The sequence below is a fragment of the Physella acuta genome, unplaced genomic scaffold (assembly GCF_028476545.2).
Source record: "Physella acuta isolate Inbredline_101_S28 unplaced genomic scaffold, ASM2847654v3 ptg000384l, whole genome shotgun sequence".
Lineage (NCBI taxonomy): Eukaryota > Metazoa > Mollusca > Gastropoda > Physidae > Physella > Physella acuta.
In genome coordinates, this window is record NW_026731903.1 from 113,319 (window position 1) to 134,449 (window position 21,131).

The 21,131-nt window shown below is 32.3% G+C and overlaps 1 protein-coding gene across 2 annotated transcripts; it reads left to right on the forward strand.

Moving 5' to 3' along the window:
• The first annotated feature begins 1,380 nt into the window (after positions 1-1,380).
• Positions 1,381-20,899, forward strand: LOC131942037 (ral guanine nucleotide dissociation stimulator-like 1). 2 transcript variants are annotated; one of them, XM_059301698.1, is made up of 17 exons: positions 1,381-1,533; positions 7,155-7,262; positions 7,671-7,882; positions 8,209-8,271; positions 9,022-9,206; positions 9,777-9,907; positions 10,181-10,393; positions 10,547-10,650; positions 10,765-10,849; positions 11,219-11,308; positions 11,953-12,194; positions 12,830-12,898; positions 13,899-14,039; positions 16,603-16,723; positions 17,189-17,341; positions 18,111-18,219; positions 18,510-20,899. In XM_059301698.1, exons 1-17 carry the CDS (start codon positions 1,486-1,488, stop codon positions 18,656-18,658), a joined length of 2,223 nt encoding a protein of 740 aa, XP_059157681.1. In that variant the 5' UTR covers positions 1,381-1,485; the 3' UTR covers positions 18,659-20,899. The 2 variants fall into 2 exon arrangements, with proteins under 2 accessions (XP_059157681.1, XP_059157682.1); XM_059301699.1 differs by lacking the exon at positions 13,899-14,039 and having other exon boundaries at positions 18,510-20,898.
• The last annotated feature ends 232 nt before the right edge of the window (positions 20,900-21,131 follow it).

Below are 21,131 nucleotides of genomic sequence, written 5' to 3' on the forward strand. Positions count from 1 at the left end.
TAAAATTGTAAGCAATAAAAATGAAAGAAACCCAGTGTCGCAAATAGCTGTAACTTTAAGTGCGATAGCAGTGTTTTGGGGGGGCTCCGTTGGGGGTGGGGTGAAACCTGACGATTACCTGGAGTTATGGAGCTTATTCTACACTTTGTAAGTACCACTCTTTGGCATTCCACAGCTTTCTTATATTTAAATTGCGGTAATTTGAAAACTGACTTTTTTATGTAAATGTATTTCAAAGCAAAATTTTATATTAAAAAAAACCTTTCCAAACTCATTTGTGTCTGTGGTATGGGTAAGGTACAGGCAGCAGGAGTACAAGTGTCACAACACCCCATTAAAATGATGTAACACTTCAGTCCACATCTACCCCACTCCTAATTTCCCTTTCAAACACTGGTGTCAAATTTTCTGAGTTTGCTACCCTCATCACTCATCAACACTTAAGTCTGGACCCTCCTCTTTAGGAGTATGTGCCGCCACATATGGACAACCCCCCCCCCCTTCCCCAAATGGATTTACAATAGAACGAGCCATTAGCGAACTCACAGCATTCAATCATCTAAAACACTTTTATTAACTAGTGTGCTGCCACTATAGGTCCTCTAATATTGCAATTAACAATAATTAATTTTTCATGTGTTATTCCAAGTGATATGAGTGAGATTTTTTTAACTTATTTAATATTTAGGTCTTAGGGGTCATCCATAAATGACGTCACACGTAGGGGGGAGGGGTCCGTAATTTTGTGACGGTGTGTGATGAGGGGGAGGGGGGATTTAGATGGTGTGAAGTCACACTTTTGCATTATAAAAAAAGCAATATTAGACATCGAGTTTTAGCCGTTATTTCGCGTTTTAGAAAACGTTTTTAATAAATTGTAATAGGAATTGATCAAAATACTCCATGTTGACAGAGTTATGTAAAGATTTTGGTAAAATATCGATGTTTTAAGAAAAATTCAACAGCAATTTTGAGGGGGTAATAGACTGAGGTATGACGTCATTTTAGGGGGGGGTCTGGCTTTTTGTGACGCGGTGTGACGGAGGGGGGGAGTAAAAATCGTTTTAAAAAGCGTGACGTCATTTATGGATGACCCCTTATTGTCTGACTGGTACTTTTTCCAATTATCAAGAAAAGCAACTTTAAAATGCCCAATATTATTAATCAACGCTTGAATAAGTCTTAACTCTAGTAGTTGTAGCTATTCAAATAATAAGATAAAATAAAAATGGGTTTATAAATGCATACATTAAATTCTACGTCTGCATAGCAAAAAGTACACATTTTATACTACATCCATACAGTTAGTTTTGCTGGTGGATTTTTTTTTTCATAAACCGGAAGAAGAACTGCGGCCTTATTTATTTTTGGTTTCTCTCAAAAGGGGTTAGATTCTACTTCTGGTAATATAGGAAAATGGATTCCTAGATTTCTTTTTAGTAAACTCGAATTTCTGCTAATTAAGGATGCTTTTGCTAAATTTTCATGAAGGTTTCCTGTGAAGGAATGGAAATCGATCGTCTTGAGCTGCAGGTGGTAATATTTTGTTTTCAGTTTTCATAATAGAAAAATAAATTCGTCTCATTCCCATCACATCTTCTTGCTTTTTTTTACAGTTCAGTCAGTGCAGTACTGAGTTCTGTGCTCAACAAACAATTTCAAATATCTCTTTGAGTCATTGTGACGCATCTCTCAATAGCATTACACAATAGGAATTAGACTAGACTCTATATATTATGTAGATTCTACCTCTTAGGCCTATTACTATTAGTATTTCTGATCAATAATTTTTGTTGGTATACCATTCGAATCGTCCTTAGAGGATTTCATAGTGTCAGCCGCCAACCAATCAAACGCGCGCTTTCTCCGCGTTTTGGTTGGCGGCTGACGTCACGGTGACGTCACGCGACGCGTTTTTGGAGCTAAAAAGGGCCGAAAAAGCCATTTTTTTCTACGTGTAGTTCGGATTTTTTTACGTTTTTTAAAATGGGCCCGAAAATGACACTTTTTCAAACTGGACTTAGCCATTTTTTCAAACAAATTTTTCGAAAAAAGGCCGTTTTGGGTGATTTTTGGATGTAAACAATGGCCTAGATCAACACGTGTCAAACCACGTGAAGGCACCCAATCGTCGATTTCGGTCACGCATGAGTGGTTTTCATACGTTCTCGTGAACTAAATACCAGTTTCTTGACAACAAAATGGAAAACGACAATTTCGTGAAAATAACGACCCTAGAGGAATGGCTCTTGAAGATTATTAAATAAAAGTCGGTGTGTTGGCTCTATGTATTGATTCTAAACTTGTCTATAATTGACTAGTAGGGCATGCTGAAACAACGGCCTGAGGGCGCCGTGTAGTGTGTAGTTTTGCTAAATGTAAATTAATCAGCCCAGCCGCAGATCAATCGCAAACTGTTAAAATGGTTGGATGTGAAAAGCTTCTACTTACAAATTACTTGTGAATAATCACAACACACAAAATAATCCCAAAGAAAGCACAAAATAAAATCCTTTAGAAAAGCATCACCAAGAAATTTGAAAACCACAGTTTGTCAACCTTAACAGCCATCTTTGGCTCGATCTAGAGGTCATTCTTTAGCCTACACATGTGTCTTGTCAACCAATTTAGTTTCTGATGGTACACGACATTTAGATAAATATAATATAACAAACTAACTGAATTCCAACATTATATCCATCTAATCCAATATTGAAACAGAATTTGAAGCACAATGATCTAACGAATAAATCCAACTCTATGCGAGTGTCGCAACTTTAGTCCTGGATACAACCATAGTGTGTAGTCGTGTTGTGAGTAAATTTGCACGAGATACAACACCGACCTAGACCTTCCTGGTGTGTATGGCCCCAAAGTGCTGCGAGTAGGGGAGGGCAATTTAACGCCAGAATATTTTTTTTTTCAAAAGTTAGGTCATCAGTAGTTCACGCGGTTCACCAGTTCACGCATCCTAACGGGGTTGAAAGTGTAACTTTACCTTAAATTGAACTAGGTGAGAGGAGGAGGGTGAGGTCATTAGAACAACGGAGCTATATTTCTAGTAGAAGAATACGGGGAAATCATAGCTTGAAGTTTGAAGCCGGCATTTCATTTTTTTCATTGTTATTGAGTACAGCCCTTTAATGCACGACTAGGCTACTCATTATGAAATCTAAAAATGTAGTTGTGCTACCATGCAAAAGTAGCCTAATAGGTCTTGTTTATTTAAATGCAGATCCTGTTAGCCAAAAAATATTTGAATACACATTTTAGTTATATCGTAATGATTAATGTTATAATACAATGCATATATTCTGATAGTCCTTCAAGTTTTTGGGCAATCCATAACTTGTATTTCAAATTTATAATGAGCGGGGTGCACTCGATGTTTTAAGTGCTACATTCGGTAGCTGTTACTTTGTGCATGACAGCATCCCAATAGTTCACTGTAAATATAAACTGAGCTTGGCGAGATTCCCATCGCCAAGCAATCGTATGATAGACCCAGCAAGCATCACTCGTTAAATTCGACATCATGGCTATACCAGTCCTTGATTTTCATAACAGCCTTTAAACGCCTAGTTCTTGTTTTTAAAAAAAAAAAAAAGTGTCTCCCCCCCCCCCTCCCCGCTTGCGCCGACGTCATCATAGGCCAATACCATGTTGCGATTTTTTTAAACGGATATAACACACCCCTCTCCCCCTCACAGCAAACGCCAACAACGTCACCGAAGGCCCAAGGCCAATAACACGCACCACGTTGGATTTTTTCTTCAACGAGTATATACCCTACCCACCCGCCGCCTTACAACATACCGCATGTCTCTACGAACGGGGTTAAAAGTTTAACTTTGAGTTCAAGAAGGGGAGGGGGTGGTATTCAAACAACGAAGGTGTTTCTTTATAGTACAAATACATAGTTAAAAAAATTATACTTACCGTAACTTACCTACTGCTATAGCATCATACATAATTTTATAAATTAGCTAATTAATTAATTAACTAATTAAATATATCTAATGATAATGAAGGGAGATAGTTTATTTTGGTTAAGGCACGACACACAACACTGTGCGTGCCTGGTATGTGGCCTGACCGACCTAAAAGGAGATTGTTTATATTATTGTTTTGAGTTTATATTTAACTCAATGCAACGAGCCCGCCGGTTGGCTGAGGCCACGCCGGGGGGACGATCTGTCCGGGATTCAAAGGGACGACTCGAAATATCGTCCTTTTTGTTTATGAACTCTAAAATAATAAAATTAAATAAAATAAAACAGTTTTTTTTTTTACTAAATAAAACTGTTGTCTTACTCAAAATATAAATTACACAGTAAGTTACTTCAAGTAACCAGCTATTCTAGACTCAGAAGTCTAGACTCTAGTAGATCTAGATCTGTTCTAGTAAAACTGTAGGCCCTAAAGAACATAACATATTCATATCTCACATACGAAAATCTAAATAAACTACATTTGAAATAAATCATACATAATTCATAAGCCTAAAACTAAATCTAGATCTAGTAAAATCTGACTCAGTAATCTCTGCTATTCATAAGGAAATGAATGAATCATGAGAATGTAAATGATCAGGAGACTTGATACAGACTATTAAGTAATAGAACTGTTAATCTTTAGTTAAGTTAATGAGACTTAGTCAAAGAGAGGGACCAGATCTGTGGCGTAGCTAGGATTTTTGGGCCCCTATGCAAAAAGTGTTAGTGGACCCTCAGAGGCATAGCCACCCTTCCCGGCGACAAACTTTTGATTTGCACCCCCCCACTCAGACTTTCGATTTGCACCCCCCCCCCTCAAACTTTCGGAAAAGGGCCCCTATGCCTTGCTTACGCTAGCTTTACAGTTGCGATGCCACTGGACCAGATCATTGTTGTTGACATGGACACAAATATACCATTTTTGTACAATTTACTTTACGTTAAAAATAAAAGTAGGCCTTAGGTGCCCTAAAGCAAGTTGGCTGACCTTAAGAGCCATACCATATGGACTGAATCATTATTAAATATAATTGTAATGTGAAATTTGAGTCCTGGGAAAAAACCTGTACATTTCTCCTCAGTAGCCTTGAATATGTGCCAATATGTAGCAGTGTCTATCCTGTTGTCTGGTTCAGTTTGTAGTTTAATCTTATCACTTATTTTATTACCTTTGTTAAAGTTAATGGGGCTATTTCTTTCAAACTTTGAAGATAAGTAGTGAGTGCATCTTCCTTTGTTCACAAGAATACCTAATTTTCATTCTGATTCTAGTTAGATTTTAAATTAGTCATCAAAAATTTAACTTAAAGATTACAATACTTATTAAAAGATGGGAGATAACTAGGCAATAGCCATCACTTAATCAGTCCAGTAAGCTGGTATGTATGAAAATAAAAGTTTTAAAAAAATTCTAGAGCCAAAACATGAAGAGATTCTAATAAGAGGAAGATAATGATAATTGGCATTTAGAGTCAAGATATCACGTGCTCAAATTTTCTTCCAAAGCAAACAAACCTTTTAGTCATGTGATGTGTTGACCAAATTAAGAACAATCAGAATAGAAAATATTATGGTACTTATTGTTTTACCTAGGCCTCAGTATTAAAATACTGTTATATTTAAAAATCATTTAACACTAAAATGTATGAAAAAAACATGGATAAAATTTCTTTTTTTATGAGCATGTTTTATTTTCTTATTTTGGTACGTTTATTAATCGCTTGTTATTATAAAGTGTTTGTACATGTTTTATTATCCAGTTGCAACTAATTATAATTAGGGGCCAATCTACTAAATTATTAATGTGGTTTTAGATTTCTGTAATTTTTAAGCTATTTTTAGACCTGCACAACAAGGCTACTTACATGTTCAAAAACAGATTTAGTATTTTAAGTAGAAGAAACTATTATAAAGAAAAAAAAATCTCTTTAGACCTATCGATCTATTGGGCAGATGTGATGAAGTAGAATTCATATGTTGGAAAAAAGTATTATATACATCATTATTAATATTAGTCTGGATTAATTAATTAATTTATAATAAATTAATGATTTATATGGATTACTTGCAGTTTATACGTAAAATTGAAAATAAATTAGTTATTTAAGTTCTAGAGATTATGTAGAGTGAAGACCCAAGGATTTGGTTCCCAGATAGTAGGAAGTCAGTTCACCTAACTAATGATTACTTGGCAAAGTCTGACAACTGTTTTTTTCTACTTGACTTTAAAAGTCATGCAAAGTAGGGCAGTTGGCTTTTGTACTGGTCTTTCAGTCCTTTCTTTAGCGTTAGAAATAGAGAAATTATATTTCATTTGGCCTGTTTGTTCAAGTACTATACTTTCACTGTAGTGGCTTCTTCCTAGAGATGATTTGAGGAATAGGATTCTATTTTATTATTTAATACTGCCTGAAAATCATCTTTTGGTTGACATTTGTGTTTAATAGCATTTTAAAAATAGACCACTACACTTCTTATTATTTCATCTTCTGTCTGTTTTAATTTATATACATATTTTAATATCTTTAGAACATGTTTTCCACTAAAAAAGATTTTTAAATTTAAAAAAAAAAGAAAACTAGCTACTTTATTTTTAGGCATAATTTATCATCATGCAAGTGTTCATTCATGCAAACTAGTTTATAATAGCTTGTATTGTTTTTTTTCAAGTGTAATGAAACAACATCCTGTACAACACTAATACATTCTCCAAAGCCACTTGTATTGTTCTAAGTAGTCCTATAGCTACTAGGCATGAAACAATTGAAGAGCTTAGATTTTTTTAAGCATATTTCCACATTGTAGTATTTCCTAGAAAGAATTTTATCATAATGAAGCTTGTAACTTCCTTGTATTCAAATATACATTTATTTGTGTGAATAACATCATTTTAATTAGATGGTTGTTTTCTTTTCATTCATATGATGGAAATTTATAAGTTTTCAGTTAAATGACCTCTGTCTAAAAATTCCTAATTCTATTCAACATGAAATATTTAGAAAAATATAACATTGTTACTTAAAGTATTTGAGAACAAAGGCAGTAAAGAGTGACCATCCACCTAAAATATGTTGTGTTGAGATAAAAGAAAGACTAGTTCAACTCCTGAATGTATGCAGTGTTTTTATCAGAAGTTTGATGTTGAACATCGTTTTTCAGCCTACACAGTCGCAAGATGATACCAACCGTTTTTGGCGAGAAGAGAGGGAAGATGGTGCTGTATATCATGCCTACTTAAAAAAGGTTACTTATTTATCACAAGCTCGGGTAAGTAGTTATTTTTATACCTCCTTAATTGTATATCTTTTTTCTCTCAGACCTACCAGTACTTCATCTCATTCCCTAGAACTAACTTATCTATTTTGGCATTTCTCTATTATAGGACTACCATTTTATCTACTACTATAATACCTACATTCTTTAAAATAGCTGACATACCTACTTATTAAACACTTTGGAAATTCTGCCAGACATTTGTGGTATATTGTTATAGGCCTTAATTTGCTATGTTTTCAATGAATTGATTTTTTTTCCACCTCCTTCCATTAGTCTATGGATCAGTTGAGGTTTTTAATATAAATATTTAAAAAATAATTTTAAACCTCTCTGGTCTCAACCACTTAAATCCAAATTAAAAGGAATAAGCTGATAAGTTTTGTTTTTTTATTTGTTTAGCTGGAAGATGAAAATGAGAGAAACAGTGAGTTTTCCCATCTCATGTGGGAGACCCATAAAGTACGGGTCATCCGTGCTGGCACCCTGGCCAAGCTAGTTGAAAGCCTTACAAACAGCAGAGGAGAGATGGATTCTAGCTATGTGAATATCTTCCTGGCCACGTACCGGACATTTGCCACCCCCCGCCAGGTGCTGGACACTTTAATAGAAAGGTAAAAGTGGACACAGGCAACAATTGTAGAGTGGGTGGGGTATTATTTTAAGTCACAAGATGCAACGATACATAACTTTTAAATAGGTACTATGGCAGAACTGTAGTAGGACATATGGTTTGCTCACTAACAAAAAAAAAAGTCATTAATTATATTGTACTTGAGTTTAAAGTGGGCACTTTGATTTAAAGATAATGGTTGAATTATTTTGCTGTAGTGAAGGAAAACAGCAAAGCACAACTTAAAATAATCATAAGATGAATTACATGATACATAACATGAAAAAAATACATTTATTGTTTAATCTAAAGTACTATACCTTTCAGGTACAAATTTGTTAGGTCCCAGACTAAAGCTGATAAAACAGAACTTTGTGAAAATCTACTCAGGTAATCTACATCACCAATGTCTTAATTTTATTTTGTCTTATAATTTGACAAAAGCTATGTAATAAATATTTTACACATCAATTTTTAATCAAAACCTGTTAATTTTTTTTTCTGATTTTTGCTTTAATTTTTTTTTTTTAAGAAATTAAATTTTAACTGAATGCATTATTGAAACGCCTATACACTTTAAAACACAACTTAGGGCAGAATTTTACTAGTTTTACAACTCTGACACTAACAGTGGCCCTGACCCTAACTCTTACAGGCAGGGGAAAATGTTTAAACAATGCTATATTTGTCTTATCCCACATTATAAAATAGAATACACGATTTCCCACAAAATTGAAATTTTAAGAGAATACAAATTTTTGCAAGAGCAACTATTTTTTAATTACATAGGACCCAATATATCAGAATCCACCTTTGATATTTGTGTTGTTGGGCCCTTTTTTTTTTTGTTTTTACTCTATGTATCCGGACCCTTAAATCTTTTATCTGTGTGGTTTGACTCATAAAGAGTTTATTTTGTTTTTACTTTATGTATCAGAGCCCTTAAATCTGTGATATTTGTGTGGTTGGACTCATATAAAGATCTTTGTTTTTATGTATCAGAGCCCTTAAATCTGTGATATTTGTGTGGTTGGACTCATCTAAAGATCTGTTTTTACTCTATGTATCAGAGCCCTTAAATCTGTGATATTTGTGTGGTTGGACTCATCTAAAGATCTTTGTTTTTACTTTATGTATCAGAGCCCTTAAATCTGTGATATTTGTGTGGTTGGACTCATACCCTGAAGATTTTCATGACACACCTGAATACACCTGCCTTCTGGAGCTACAAAGGTTTGCTGTGGATAGCGCAGCAGGCAGCGGCATTGATGTGAAGGTGAAAGAGAAATTGCAGGCTTTTCGAGCTGAGGATGCAGAATTCACAGGTAAACATCAGTTTAAAAAATTAAGCCTGCATGTCATCGCTAAAACATATTTGATATTCTTGATTAAAAGTTAAGGTGTCTGCATGGTCGGGTTAGAAAAGCTCATGGCTGCTAAACCAAAGTCTCTAGGCCAAACCTCCAGGTAGATGAGGCTCGATAGCTGGGGATAGCAACGCATCTAAGAGAGAAAACTTCTAAATCAAACAATTGCTGTCTCGTAATTTGTTCTTAGATGGACAAAATCATTGGAAATTAATCAAAAAAAAAAAAGTAGGCTGAAATTATTGAAACATTATACGTAATTGTGTTGGAGGAAATTCCTTTCGATATTACAATCAAGAATAAAGGAGAAGAAGAATGAAAGTTTTTGTGTCTTTAAGTGTGTTGCTGCTAATATTCCTTACCTCTACCATAAAGATTACATCTCCTTATTATTTGCCCTCATAAATTGCGTAAATAAATCACTTAATTTATCTTAAATATAAACTAATGTAATTATGAATGACAGATATTCAAATATTTTTTTTTACTTTTAAATGTTAGTTTATTTATTACATTTTGTATATTCAGCTCGACAATTGGAACTCTCGTTTTCTTTGTCTGATGGAGGTCACCCTGCAGATACAGATAGTAGCAAATCATTGGCTTTGTTAGAAATATCATGTAGAAAAATTGCTGAACAGCTGACATTTAAAGATGCGGTAAGATGTGTCATGATTATATAATATATGTATTAAAAATCTTAATGACAATGTTATTAATAAATTGTCTGAGTGAGATTTATGTTATTTTAATTAATATGTGGGGCTTTTATTTGTGTTAGGAAATTTTTAACATAATTTAACAATTATTTCAATAAATTGTTTATTAATTTTTTTTTATTCTTTTAGGAAATAATTGGTCACCTTATTATTTATTAATATACCATTCATTTAAACTAACCTGTTATTTTTTTTTTTTTAAATATTGTTTAGGATTTGTTTCGTAAAGTTATTCCGCACCATTGTTTGGGGGCAGTGTGGTCAAAAAGAGACAAAGAAAGTCAAAACAATGCACCTAGCATACAGGCCACCATTCAACAGTTTAACAATGTTTCTCTGCGGGTAATAGCCACTGTGTTAAAAACTAGGGAATTGAAAACCTCACAGAGGGCTAAGGTGATTCAGAAATGGATTTTAATAGCACAGGTAAGACTGAAGTATAGAAAAAAAAATATTTACAGAAATTATTTATTATTATAGAGCCCTCATTTATGTAATAATCTTAAATTATTTATTTTATTTGAAGTTGTCTGCCTTTACTGTTACTGATTATAATGTTTATTTCTCTTTTTTTCTCAGGATCTGCGTGAGTTAAAGAACTTTTCATCACTGAAGGCAATTATCACAGGGCTTCAATCACATCCTGTCTACCGTCTAAGAAAGACATGGACAGCTTTATCAAAGTAATCATGTCTTCTATAATATACTAACTTTACTGGGTCTAAGACATTATTCCCACCCCCGTCAGAGCCATTACTCCCTGCCGATTATATAAAGTGACTATATCTTTCTTACAGAGATGCAATGGTCTTATTTGAAGAGCTGAGTGAAATTTTTTCTGTGGAAAATAACCAAATCAATTCCAGAGAATTGTTAATGAAGGTAAAAATTTCACATTTTAAGCAAATTCAGGGGATTTATAACAATTTATATACAATGACTAGGTAGAAAAATAAACTTTATGTTAAATTATTACTTCAAACTTGGAAGTTAAGTGAATAATTTAATTGTAAATTTGTAATTCAAAGAAAGATCCGTCTTTCTGGTACAAGATCTTTTTATTTGGAAATTTTACATTAAACATGGTTACAATTTCAAAGGATTATATAATTTCTGTGGGGTTTTTTTTTTTTTTTTTGTAAGAAACAACAAACTTATTTCCATTTCTTATTAAACTCAAAATGTCCGTTTTTGTGGTAAGCAACTGTCAATTTCCTGATCTTAAAAAACTACAACATTGTTTTTTTCTAGGAAGCCACAGCCAAATTTCCAGATCTTGATTCACAGAGTAAAACATTGAAGAGAAAAAATTTACAAAAAAGGCGCTCCTGGATTGACAATGTAAATATATCTACATTACTAGGATACTGAAGTAGTTTAAAATATTATTTAACTATCTTAATCTGTAGAAGCTTTGAACCTTCAGTGGAAATTGCTGATGATTCAGAAAATTTCACTAGATTGTCTAAAGCTTGATTTATTAAGTCCAAGAAAAAAATCTTGTTAGTGAAATATAAATCCTGTTAAGTATTATGGACAACAAATTTTCTAGAGCTAGTTCAAAATAAATAATTCTTTAAAAAAATTTAATTAGCTCCTATAATAGTCCCTTAGTTACTTAAAAATGTGCTTTGAATTTAAAGTATAAATAAAATAGAAATTGTACTGATTAATAATATATTATCTTGTATATATGCTAAGCTGTTTTTATTAACTTAAATAGAAATATTCTGAAGATTAGCTAGTGATGTCTTAAACAAGTTGCTACAGTTTATAATTCTATTCTCCACATTGTGGTTAATTTCCTTCACTATAAACTAACTAAACTTATCTCAAGCTTTGACTTTTCAATACTTTTCAATACCACAGGGTATTGCCTCCATTGATCACAGGGTATTGTACAAGGTACTGTACCATACCTGGGCACATTCCTGATAGTTGCCTGAATTTTTGACATTTCTATTCAATCCCTCCATTGATCACAGGGTATTGTACAAGGTACTGTACCATACCTGGGCACATTCCTGACTGACCTGACCATGATAGACACTGCCCTGCCGGACACCATAGAGGATGGCCTCATCAACTTTGAGAAGCGGCGCAAGGAGTTTGAGGTCCTGGCCCAGCTCAAGCTCCTACAGTCTGCAGCATCCATCTACACCATGACAGAGGACAATTGCTTTTGGAGGTGGTTCAACTCTATCAGAACCTACTCTGATCTTGAGAGGCAAGTCATGGGGGTCACTAGATCTTTTCTATTTATTTGACTTGTAGGCAGTCTTCATAAAATTATTGAGGCCTACCAATGCTGTGTTTACCCTGGCTTGTCCAGTATTTGAACTCAAAATCCTTAAATCTGTTTCCAAACCTTTTGCCACCGCTCCTCTCTTACAAAAAAAAATCTTGGTGTTTCCATTAGGCAAAGATCACTTAAAACATTGTTTTCAGACACAAAATGCTTTTTCAATGATATAAGTATTTACTTATTTATAGCTGTATATTTTCATGTATATAAATTGTCTATTTCTGTTAAACATTTCATGCCTCCCCTAGCTTGATTGAGATGTGCCTTCCAGTTTGGAAGCCACTGCTTTATCACATTATCACACACTTACAATAGACCTTTGTTAATGTTTTAAAATTGTATCAATGACTGTGGTTTATTTAATTAGTAAGATACACTTAACTATGAAAAAAAAAGAATCTAATATCAAATAGTTAATATTCTATTTAAGGGTACAAAAAAATTAACTGAACAATATTTTGTTTAAATAAGCATATAAAAATATTATATCTTGTTATGCAGTGAAAATAAATGTATTTTTAACAGTGTGATTAAGTGATTACTGACTTTTTTTTCAGTCATGAAATGTCATGTTCCCTGGAACCTCCATCAGAAAGCTCTGCTAAAATCAAGAAAAAATCTGCCAGGTAAGCCTTCAACATTTTTAAAAAATTAAATATCTCCTGGTCACTTCTAGACCAATCTTACATTTAGTGGTCATTTCTTTTGCATCAATTGGTCCAAAATTATCTCTTCCATACATCTATTTTAAATAATTGGTTTTGAAGCAGCAAGACTTGTTTTTGTGATCACTGCATATCAATCTCACCAAAAAAAAATTGCTCAAGTGTTAGATGTACTTGCAGTTGTTCTTTTATTTACCTACTCTCTGCATCTGTTTGCTTTGTTCACTTTGCTGTGTATGGCTGTGCTGAGTTTGTGTGTGTGGGCTCAATTGTTTTGTTATATGTTTGCCTTAGCACTCTTTTTATATTTAGATTTGTACTATATATATTCAAATTTTTTAAAGTGAATTATTCTATTTCTTTTTTAACTATTTTAATAAATAATCTTTAAATTGACATTTTAAAAATAAATAATTGAATGATTTTTTTTTTTAAAAAGGATGTAATGTATAAAACTGGAATTGACCCTCCCCCTACCTATACCTCATACTTTACCCATAATGCTCTGATCCTCTAAATTAAACATAGTTTACCTCGATTCAATCCACACTATGTTTTTTTTTCTCAAACTAATGGAAACTGGCGTGTTAAGTAATGAAAATATGCAATCAGATTAATAACATACTTAATCAACTATAATAGATTATTTTTTTAACTAGCAAAACTGATGATAGCTCAGTCTCATATTTTTAGCCCCAAAATGTAGAGATTTCTTATTTAAAATCTAAAGTCAAGAAAGGTTTTGAAACTTTTCGTTTGTCAAACTTTTTTCTTTCTTTACAAAGATTTGGAAGTATAATAATATTATAATATAGTACAGAAGAAAGTTGTAAATGCTTTAATAAAAATTGGAAGATGGAGAGGAATGGAGTTTTCTGGCACTCTGTTGATTTTGGTATGGTTTTACCCTAGTGTGTGCTTACAATTCTCCTTTATCTTCCTGATATGCATGCTGTTCCAGTATAAGTGGACCACATCTGAAGAGGAGGTTGTCTGCTGCTAAGCTATACGCATGCTTTGCGTGTAGGTCAAGGTTCTCTGAACCTAACATTTCCTCCTCCAGCAAGGAGGAGGGGAGAGTTCCTTATCCCCAAAGAGATGGGTAAGTCTTGGGCAGGATCTTACAGTCCTACCCTCTCCCCATTGCTGATGACAATATGAAACTATCTGATCTCTTCCAAAAAAAAAATTTCAGAAAATTGTATCAATATATTATTAGACCTATTTCATTAGGTTTATTTCTAAATATCTACTCTTTAGAATTTTTAAAATTTCTATATCATTATACAAACCAGGATTGACTAGGGCTAAAATCCATTCTTCATAATCTTTATTTATTTACTATTTGAATCAAGAGTTTATATTGTTAAGTAACTATAAGTTTATTGGATGTACAAGCTGGTGGGAAATGTTTTATACCCAAATTTTCATCTAGCTGTATGTAAAATGTCAGGTTTCATATTGTGATGGCACTGGTCGTATCTTTATACTACTGGGTTCCCCTTGACTAAGAGCTGCTTGTGGCTGTTAAAAACCTTTTAGCTGCTGAAGGAATAATATTTGTTTACCACTGCATCCTTTCTGGCTTGGTTGAAGCAATATTGTAACAGCATATTTTATAGCCTGCACTTTTCTATGCGCTTTGCTTGGATTAGCTGTCATCTTTGACTGGTTCTAGTTGGTGCTCAACTTTTATTTTATTTACTTATTAATTGTTTATGATGTACTGCACTTTTTATAATTTTGTTTTATATTTTTACTCTTTTGTTTTGGTTAGTGTCTACAAGTTTTTGGTTAGATATTATTCATATAAGCCTGTGAGTGGTTCTAACAGCTGATTTTTTATGTGGAATTTTTTGGTCTGTAAACAAACCTACATGATATATGGACTGAACCACATGAAATTCTTCTTTTGAAATGTTTCTTTGCATTTACGAGGTTCAATAATTAAAGAACTATTGTATAAGCTACACTTGCTAAATAAAGTTAAATGAGTTGCATTTAAAGTTTCTGTACTCATTACACCTGTTGCAACTTTATTTTATTTAAGATGTGTGTGTATGGCTCTAGATGAAAAATACTGATCACTGATATATATATTATAAAGTGTAAAAAGAAAGTAGAAACACCATAGCTTTTGAATGAAGAGAGAAATATTTCAGTTACTGTTTGATTAAAGAAACCATATCAATGAATATGCTGTTGGTTTCACCAATATTTTTATTTTCTCATTTTTCTATGATTCCATCTGTTACATATCAGCTAAGTTTATGTGTTTTAGGTTATATTCATTTTTAAATTGTTTTCTTTTTCTTTATACTTAGTTTATCTCTTCTATTTTAAAGATGGTTTTTGTATGCAACTTTTATTTTCTTCTAAACACTGGTCATCGTTGTGTGGCTTAGTATAAGTACTAATAAATCAAATTAACAAAAGAGGCCTGTTTTAAAACTTATAAGACAATATCTTTTCTTCAAAGTTTCATGCTAAAGCTTTTGCTTACCTGGTGCAACAATCACTCCTCCCCAGGCAGAGACACATAACATTGAAACAGTTTACATTCCTGTTAAACCTAAGACAGAAATAATAATGGTAAAAGATTGGCCTGAAGACAAGTGTTGAATTTGTGTTAGGTGCTAATTCAAAGTGTATCAAACAGCATTAATCATTTTACTGTCTTGGGTTTAAAAAGGAAAGTCCCTAAAAATGTTCACTAACTGGCCTATCACTGTTAACCAGAGCTTTACATGAACAGAAAAGTGAACTAACTTTACAAATATTCTAATTGCTTTTTTTTTTTTGCTTAAATCTTTCTGCATCAAACATAACATCCCCAGAGAGTGTTAGGTGTTGTTCATTTAGGAAGTATCCCTGTTGATTAAAAACAACAAACCTGATTTGTAGGTGTTTATTTGTTCCATTACTTTACCGATTAGCTGTAATATGCAAGGAATTTTTTAAAATAATTAGTGACTTTGTTTATCCCCAGTCTTGTATGTTACCTAATAGCTACATTATGTAAGGAATTATTTTAAATATTTAGTGACCTTGTTTATCTAGATCCCTTAAATGTGGCTCGACTCATAGTATGTTATATAACCTTCCATGTTATGGTCATACTTATAGCTGACAATACCTGTTAATTGTCATATTTGACTTAATATGTGAACTCAACTGTCATAATTTTAAAAATGAAATTTCAAATTCACATACCAGGTAATTGTTTAAGAAATTTGTAGACAAAAGATTTTTTTTTAAAACATTGAAAATATGACAGTTTCTTTCCAAAAGAACATTTCATTGAATTTAGTGTACTTTGAAATGTTTCTTTTTTTTCTTAAACATGCATACACATACACATATGCTACATTAAAAAAAATTATTATACAAAACATACACACCAATATACAGCTTATCACAGTATTAATATTGACTGAAAAACTTGTAGTTTCTATTCCCTATGCAAAAACAGCAGTTTAGAAAACAAGATTTATATAAATTCTAATCCATCTTTTTTACTGCCTGTAATACCCAAAACGGTCACATTATTTGTAAATCTTTGAGCTTACCTCAACAAATCTCTAAACTGCTGTTGAAATGTGTAGATGTGTAAAAACCAAGTTTATACCCATGTTTGTTATTTAAGAAACTTGTTTCTCTCACAGCCTGGGTACAAAACCTACCAGGGCAGACAGTACCAAGCTGGGGTTGTTTGCCTGTGGTCTTGAAGACCGCAACAGTATTGCCAGTATTCCTGATACAATCGCTGCCTCTGTAGGACCATTAGTAAGTCTACATCTAGTGTTGTCCTTGTTACATTTGTAAGTTGGTCAACATTGTATGTTATTTTAGGACTATAATTAAATTTATTTTAATTGTAAAGACAGTGTTGTTCTTGTAACATTTGTAATTTGGGTAAACATGGTACGTTATTTAACTCTTAGTTGTATAACTAGTGTTATTGTTTGAACTTAAGTAAGGTTATAGAAGGGAATTGTAGTTGGAACTTAAGTAAATTTATTCACTAGTATTAATTGGGTTATTTGAGGATGGTTATAAGGTTTACCCAAGTCTTTTTGTACTAGTACAGGACTGTTTGTCCTATCCAGCTTTGCAGTATTTATTATAACAACAAAGCTTGAACAAATTTTAAGGAATTTTCACCTTTCAATACTTTAACAAAAAAATTGAAAGTTTTTTAGTTATTCTACAACAAAAATTTCTAATAATCTTTTTTTTTTAAATATCCAGCTCTCACATTCATCATCGACGTCATCTGTGATATCATCTGATAGTGACACCCCATCATCTCAGACACCCTTCAAATCATCAGACTCCTATGTTATAAAAGTTTCCCTAGACTCAAGTCAGAATGATACCACACATGTGTACAAGAGCATCATGGTAGGTCTCCCATTTTCTCTATAACAGTTTCCTAGATCTGAGCAGGGTTTTGTGCCACCTGTTCTCTCAATAAATCAACAATTGAATATCAACTTTTATTATTGATATATGAAGCACAAATAAAGGATCTGCCTCAGTCAAACTACAGGGACAGTCTGTGATTTTTCATGTGAATATTTTTAAAATGTAAAGATTTGTTAATATATTCTATACATAAATATAAAGGAATAAAGGCCAAAAAATGTGCCACAATCTAATTATGGAAAATTGGTGGTAATAGATTTGAACTAGGGTTAGTGTAATGATACAGCACAATAGTATAAATGTAATAATCAATCAGAGTTTACCCCTAATATATTATTGTTTTTATTACACTGACCAACCGATGAACTGTTCAGTTCTCTAATATAAAATAGTTTTAACCTCAACTGATGAACTAATATAAAATAGTTTTATCCCCAACTGATGAACTAATATAAAATAGTTTTATCCCCAACTGATGAACTAATATAAAATAGTTTTATCCCCAACTGATGAACTAATATAAAATAGTTTTATCCCCAACTGATGAACTAATATAAAATAGTTTTATCCCCAACTGATGAACTAATATAAAATAGTTTTATCACCATCTTATATGCTAACTAATAAAAATGTTTTCATAATCAGCTAATGAACTAATATAACATGTTTTATTACAACTGGTAAACAAACATAAAATATTTTTATCACTACCCGATAAACTAATAAAAAATGTTTTTATTATCAGCTAATGAACAGTGACCACACCCACACAGTGATAGAGAAGATACTGGAGAAGTATGCCATAGAGGCCCAGGCAGATAACTATTGTCTGTTACAGATTTTACCTGATGGAGGTAAGCACTGATGTGGTTTTCATGCTGTAGTTGCCAGAATTGACTTGGATCATGTACATTTTATATAATACTAAATAGGCTATTTTTGACCCACCAACTTACCCCATATTATGTAATGAATCCAGAAACCACCAAATTTCAAAGATAGCCTGCTCTAATAATTTCCTAAACCTTTTAAATTTAATACATTTATAATAATGGAAATAATAAATATGTATATATAGAACACTTTATTTTGTTAAAGTTTAAATCCCAACCTTTTATGAGTATATATTTTCTTTCTTCTCCAGAGCTTTTAATTCCAGACCGTGCCAATGTTTTTTATGCCTTGAATAATTCTGTTGAGTTAAATTTCATTCTTCGCACAAGGCAAGAATACGAAACAATAAAAGAGAAGAAGAAAGGTGCTAGGCGGCGGCCCAAAAAACTAACTATATGACTGCCCGCTGTTGTTCCCTCTCCTCCCACCTATCTACAGAGGTGATGACTGTTATTTATAGACTGTAGGCTGCCGACAAATAGGTCAACTGGTACACGAGTTCATGCGTGGTGTGAGTAGGTGGATGTATCTAGTTGGCTTAGGCTTATTTTCTAGTGCTTTACAAGGGCAATTACTGCGTGAATGAGTGACTTCCCTTAAGTGGATTGAAGATGTATACATTTTATTTTAAACATCCACTGTTTATGTGTACATAAAGCAGGCTGCAAACTATTTTAAAGTAAGGTGTCTTTGTGCTTACATGATTATACATACACTCATCTCTTAAACCTGAAATACATGGGACTTTTAGTTGTAAGAAAGTTTACTTTGCAAACTTTTAATCAGTTTTATAAATATTTCACATTAGAAATGTGGAAGAAAATATTAGAAAGATTATCAGGTTTATTTTCAAAATTGAAATTACAGAATAGTAAGATACATTTTTATAAACATCATCATGGTATTAATCCTTCTCACTGATCCCCAGGGTATGATTTTACTACAAAAAAATGTAAACTTTATTTTCTGATATTTCTGGCGATTTCTGTGGTGCTTACTAAGACATTCATTGTGTGTTAATTGGTGGAGAACGACAGCAATATTTTTAGTTATTAGAGTAGCCTGGTCTGTGCCTCTGCCTGTCAGAGGGTCCATGGTATAATAATATTTTTAGAAACCTTGTGTTTGACTAGTTTACAATGAAATATACATACAACATATATATAAGCACAAATATTTATTCAAAGGTGTGAAGGACTGGTTGGTGGTTTCATGTTGGCTGTAACTATGTCCATTATTTATGCTTTTTATAGCATCAAAACTTTCTGTTTTCTGTGTGGGGTGTTGTTTTTTTTTTAATTCTTCAACTTCAATGCAATTATTTATTTTTATGTATCACATTATCTAAGTTATAGAATTTATAGCAGGGCTATTGTGGCATCTTCACTTGTAAATTCTGACATATTTAAATATGAATTGGAAGAATGGCAATCCATTTGTAAAAAAATAATAATTTAACTGCGTGTTGTCTCCCTTTGATATATAATCCCTCTTAAATTCTTTCTTTCCCATATCCAATCTTTAGTCTTTTATTATTACAATGTAATTACAATTTTTAGTCTTCAGCAGGTTTTAATCTAACTCATATTTAGATTTTAAAAGTTAGCACTTAACAATGTGGTCTATGACTAGCTCAGCTGTTTACATCCCAGATGATCCTTTTTTTTTCCGATGGCAGCCAGTTTTGCTTGATTGGATTTCAGCAGTAAATCTTGTTGTTATTTCTTGGTATCTAGGGTGTAATCAAGTTATTTTAGCTACTTGTGTAAGTTTTATCAACATCACACATTTATACTTATAGGTGCTGGAGTAGAAAAATTTTCCGACACTCCCTACAAGTTCTTGATGTACAAATAAAACCATTTCAGATATACTTTTATTCTGTGGGTTTTTCTAAATCAGCGTTTCATAATTCCTTACAGCAGTTCTCTTCTCACAGAATTTCTTCTTTTTTTTTTCATAAACTAAAAAATGTTTGACAATAACCATCTTAACCTTATTGAAAGATTACTTTAAAAAATAAAATTTGCAAATTAATTTAACTGATCCATATCAGTTAACTGGCCCCTGACTTGACAATCAGGGTATTTATAAAAAGAATAACCAATATTTTAAAGATGATGATAGTATTTTACATTAAAGAATACTGAGAAACTCTTTTAACCAAAATAAACATTTGATACCAATATACTTTTTAGTAAATTTTAATTACGTCAGGTTTAAGAAGGTTTTTTTTTAAAAGCAGCAAGCACAAAAGTCTTTTTTCTTCTTATTACCTGTTCTGTTGACTGGGAAGGGTATTTTTTTTTATGAAATATATTTTCTATTTGATTTTTCTATCTGTTGTACACATTTGATATGTTGAGATTTTTAATTCACTATTTTTTATCCAAATATTTACACAACTGTTTATCAAAGACTTGACAGTAAAATGTTTTATCATTTTAAAACCAGTAACCAGTGCTTTAGCTGGGATATGTTGTAGTTCCATGGCTGATTGGTTTGTTGCTTATAATTTTTTTCTTTTTTTCCTTCGTAATTCTTACTTCACAGAAAAAAACCTGAATTGGAGTTAAATTTTAAAAAAAATGTATTAAAAAACTAACATTAATTTTCATTAACTGTGATTTTATTTATATGAAATTGTAGGTTCTATTATATATATTTAAAGTGTAATTAACATTAAATTTATTAATAATAATTATAATATTCTGAATTTTTTTCTGAAATTGATTCAGATTTTTTAAAAATTTCCATTAGCATTTTTTGGCAGTAGCATAAATCCTTGATATATACAGCTACACATTGCATTTGTTGTATGGTCAAAAATCCCTTTTTTTGTATGAATTACCTCTTTATGTACAACCACTTT

What these genes read in the sequence shown, in the direction of transcription:
- LOC131942037 (XM_059301698.1), top strand. Translation starts at nt 1,486, where the DNA reads ATGAAGGTTTCCTGTGAAGGAATGGAAATCGATCGTCTTGAGCTGCAG. An exon ending in CTTTGTGAAAATCTACTCAG is followed by an intron (nt 8,272 to 9,021) that starts GTAATCTACATC and finishes TTTATGTATCAG; the next exon opens with AGCCCTTAAATCTGTGATAT. An exon ending in ACATGGACAGCTTTATCAAA is followed by an intron (nt 10,651 to 10,764) that starts GTAATCATGTCT and finishes TCTTTCTTACAG; the next exon opens with AGATGCAATGGTCTTATTTG.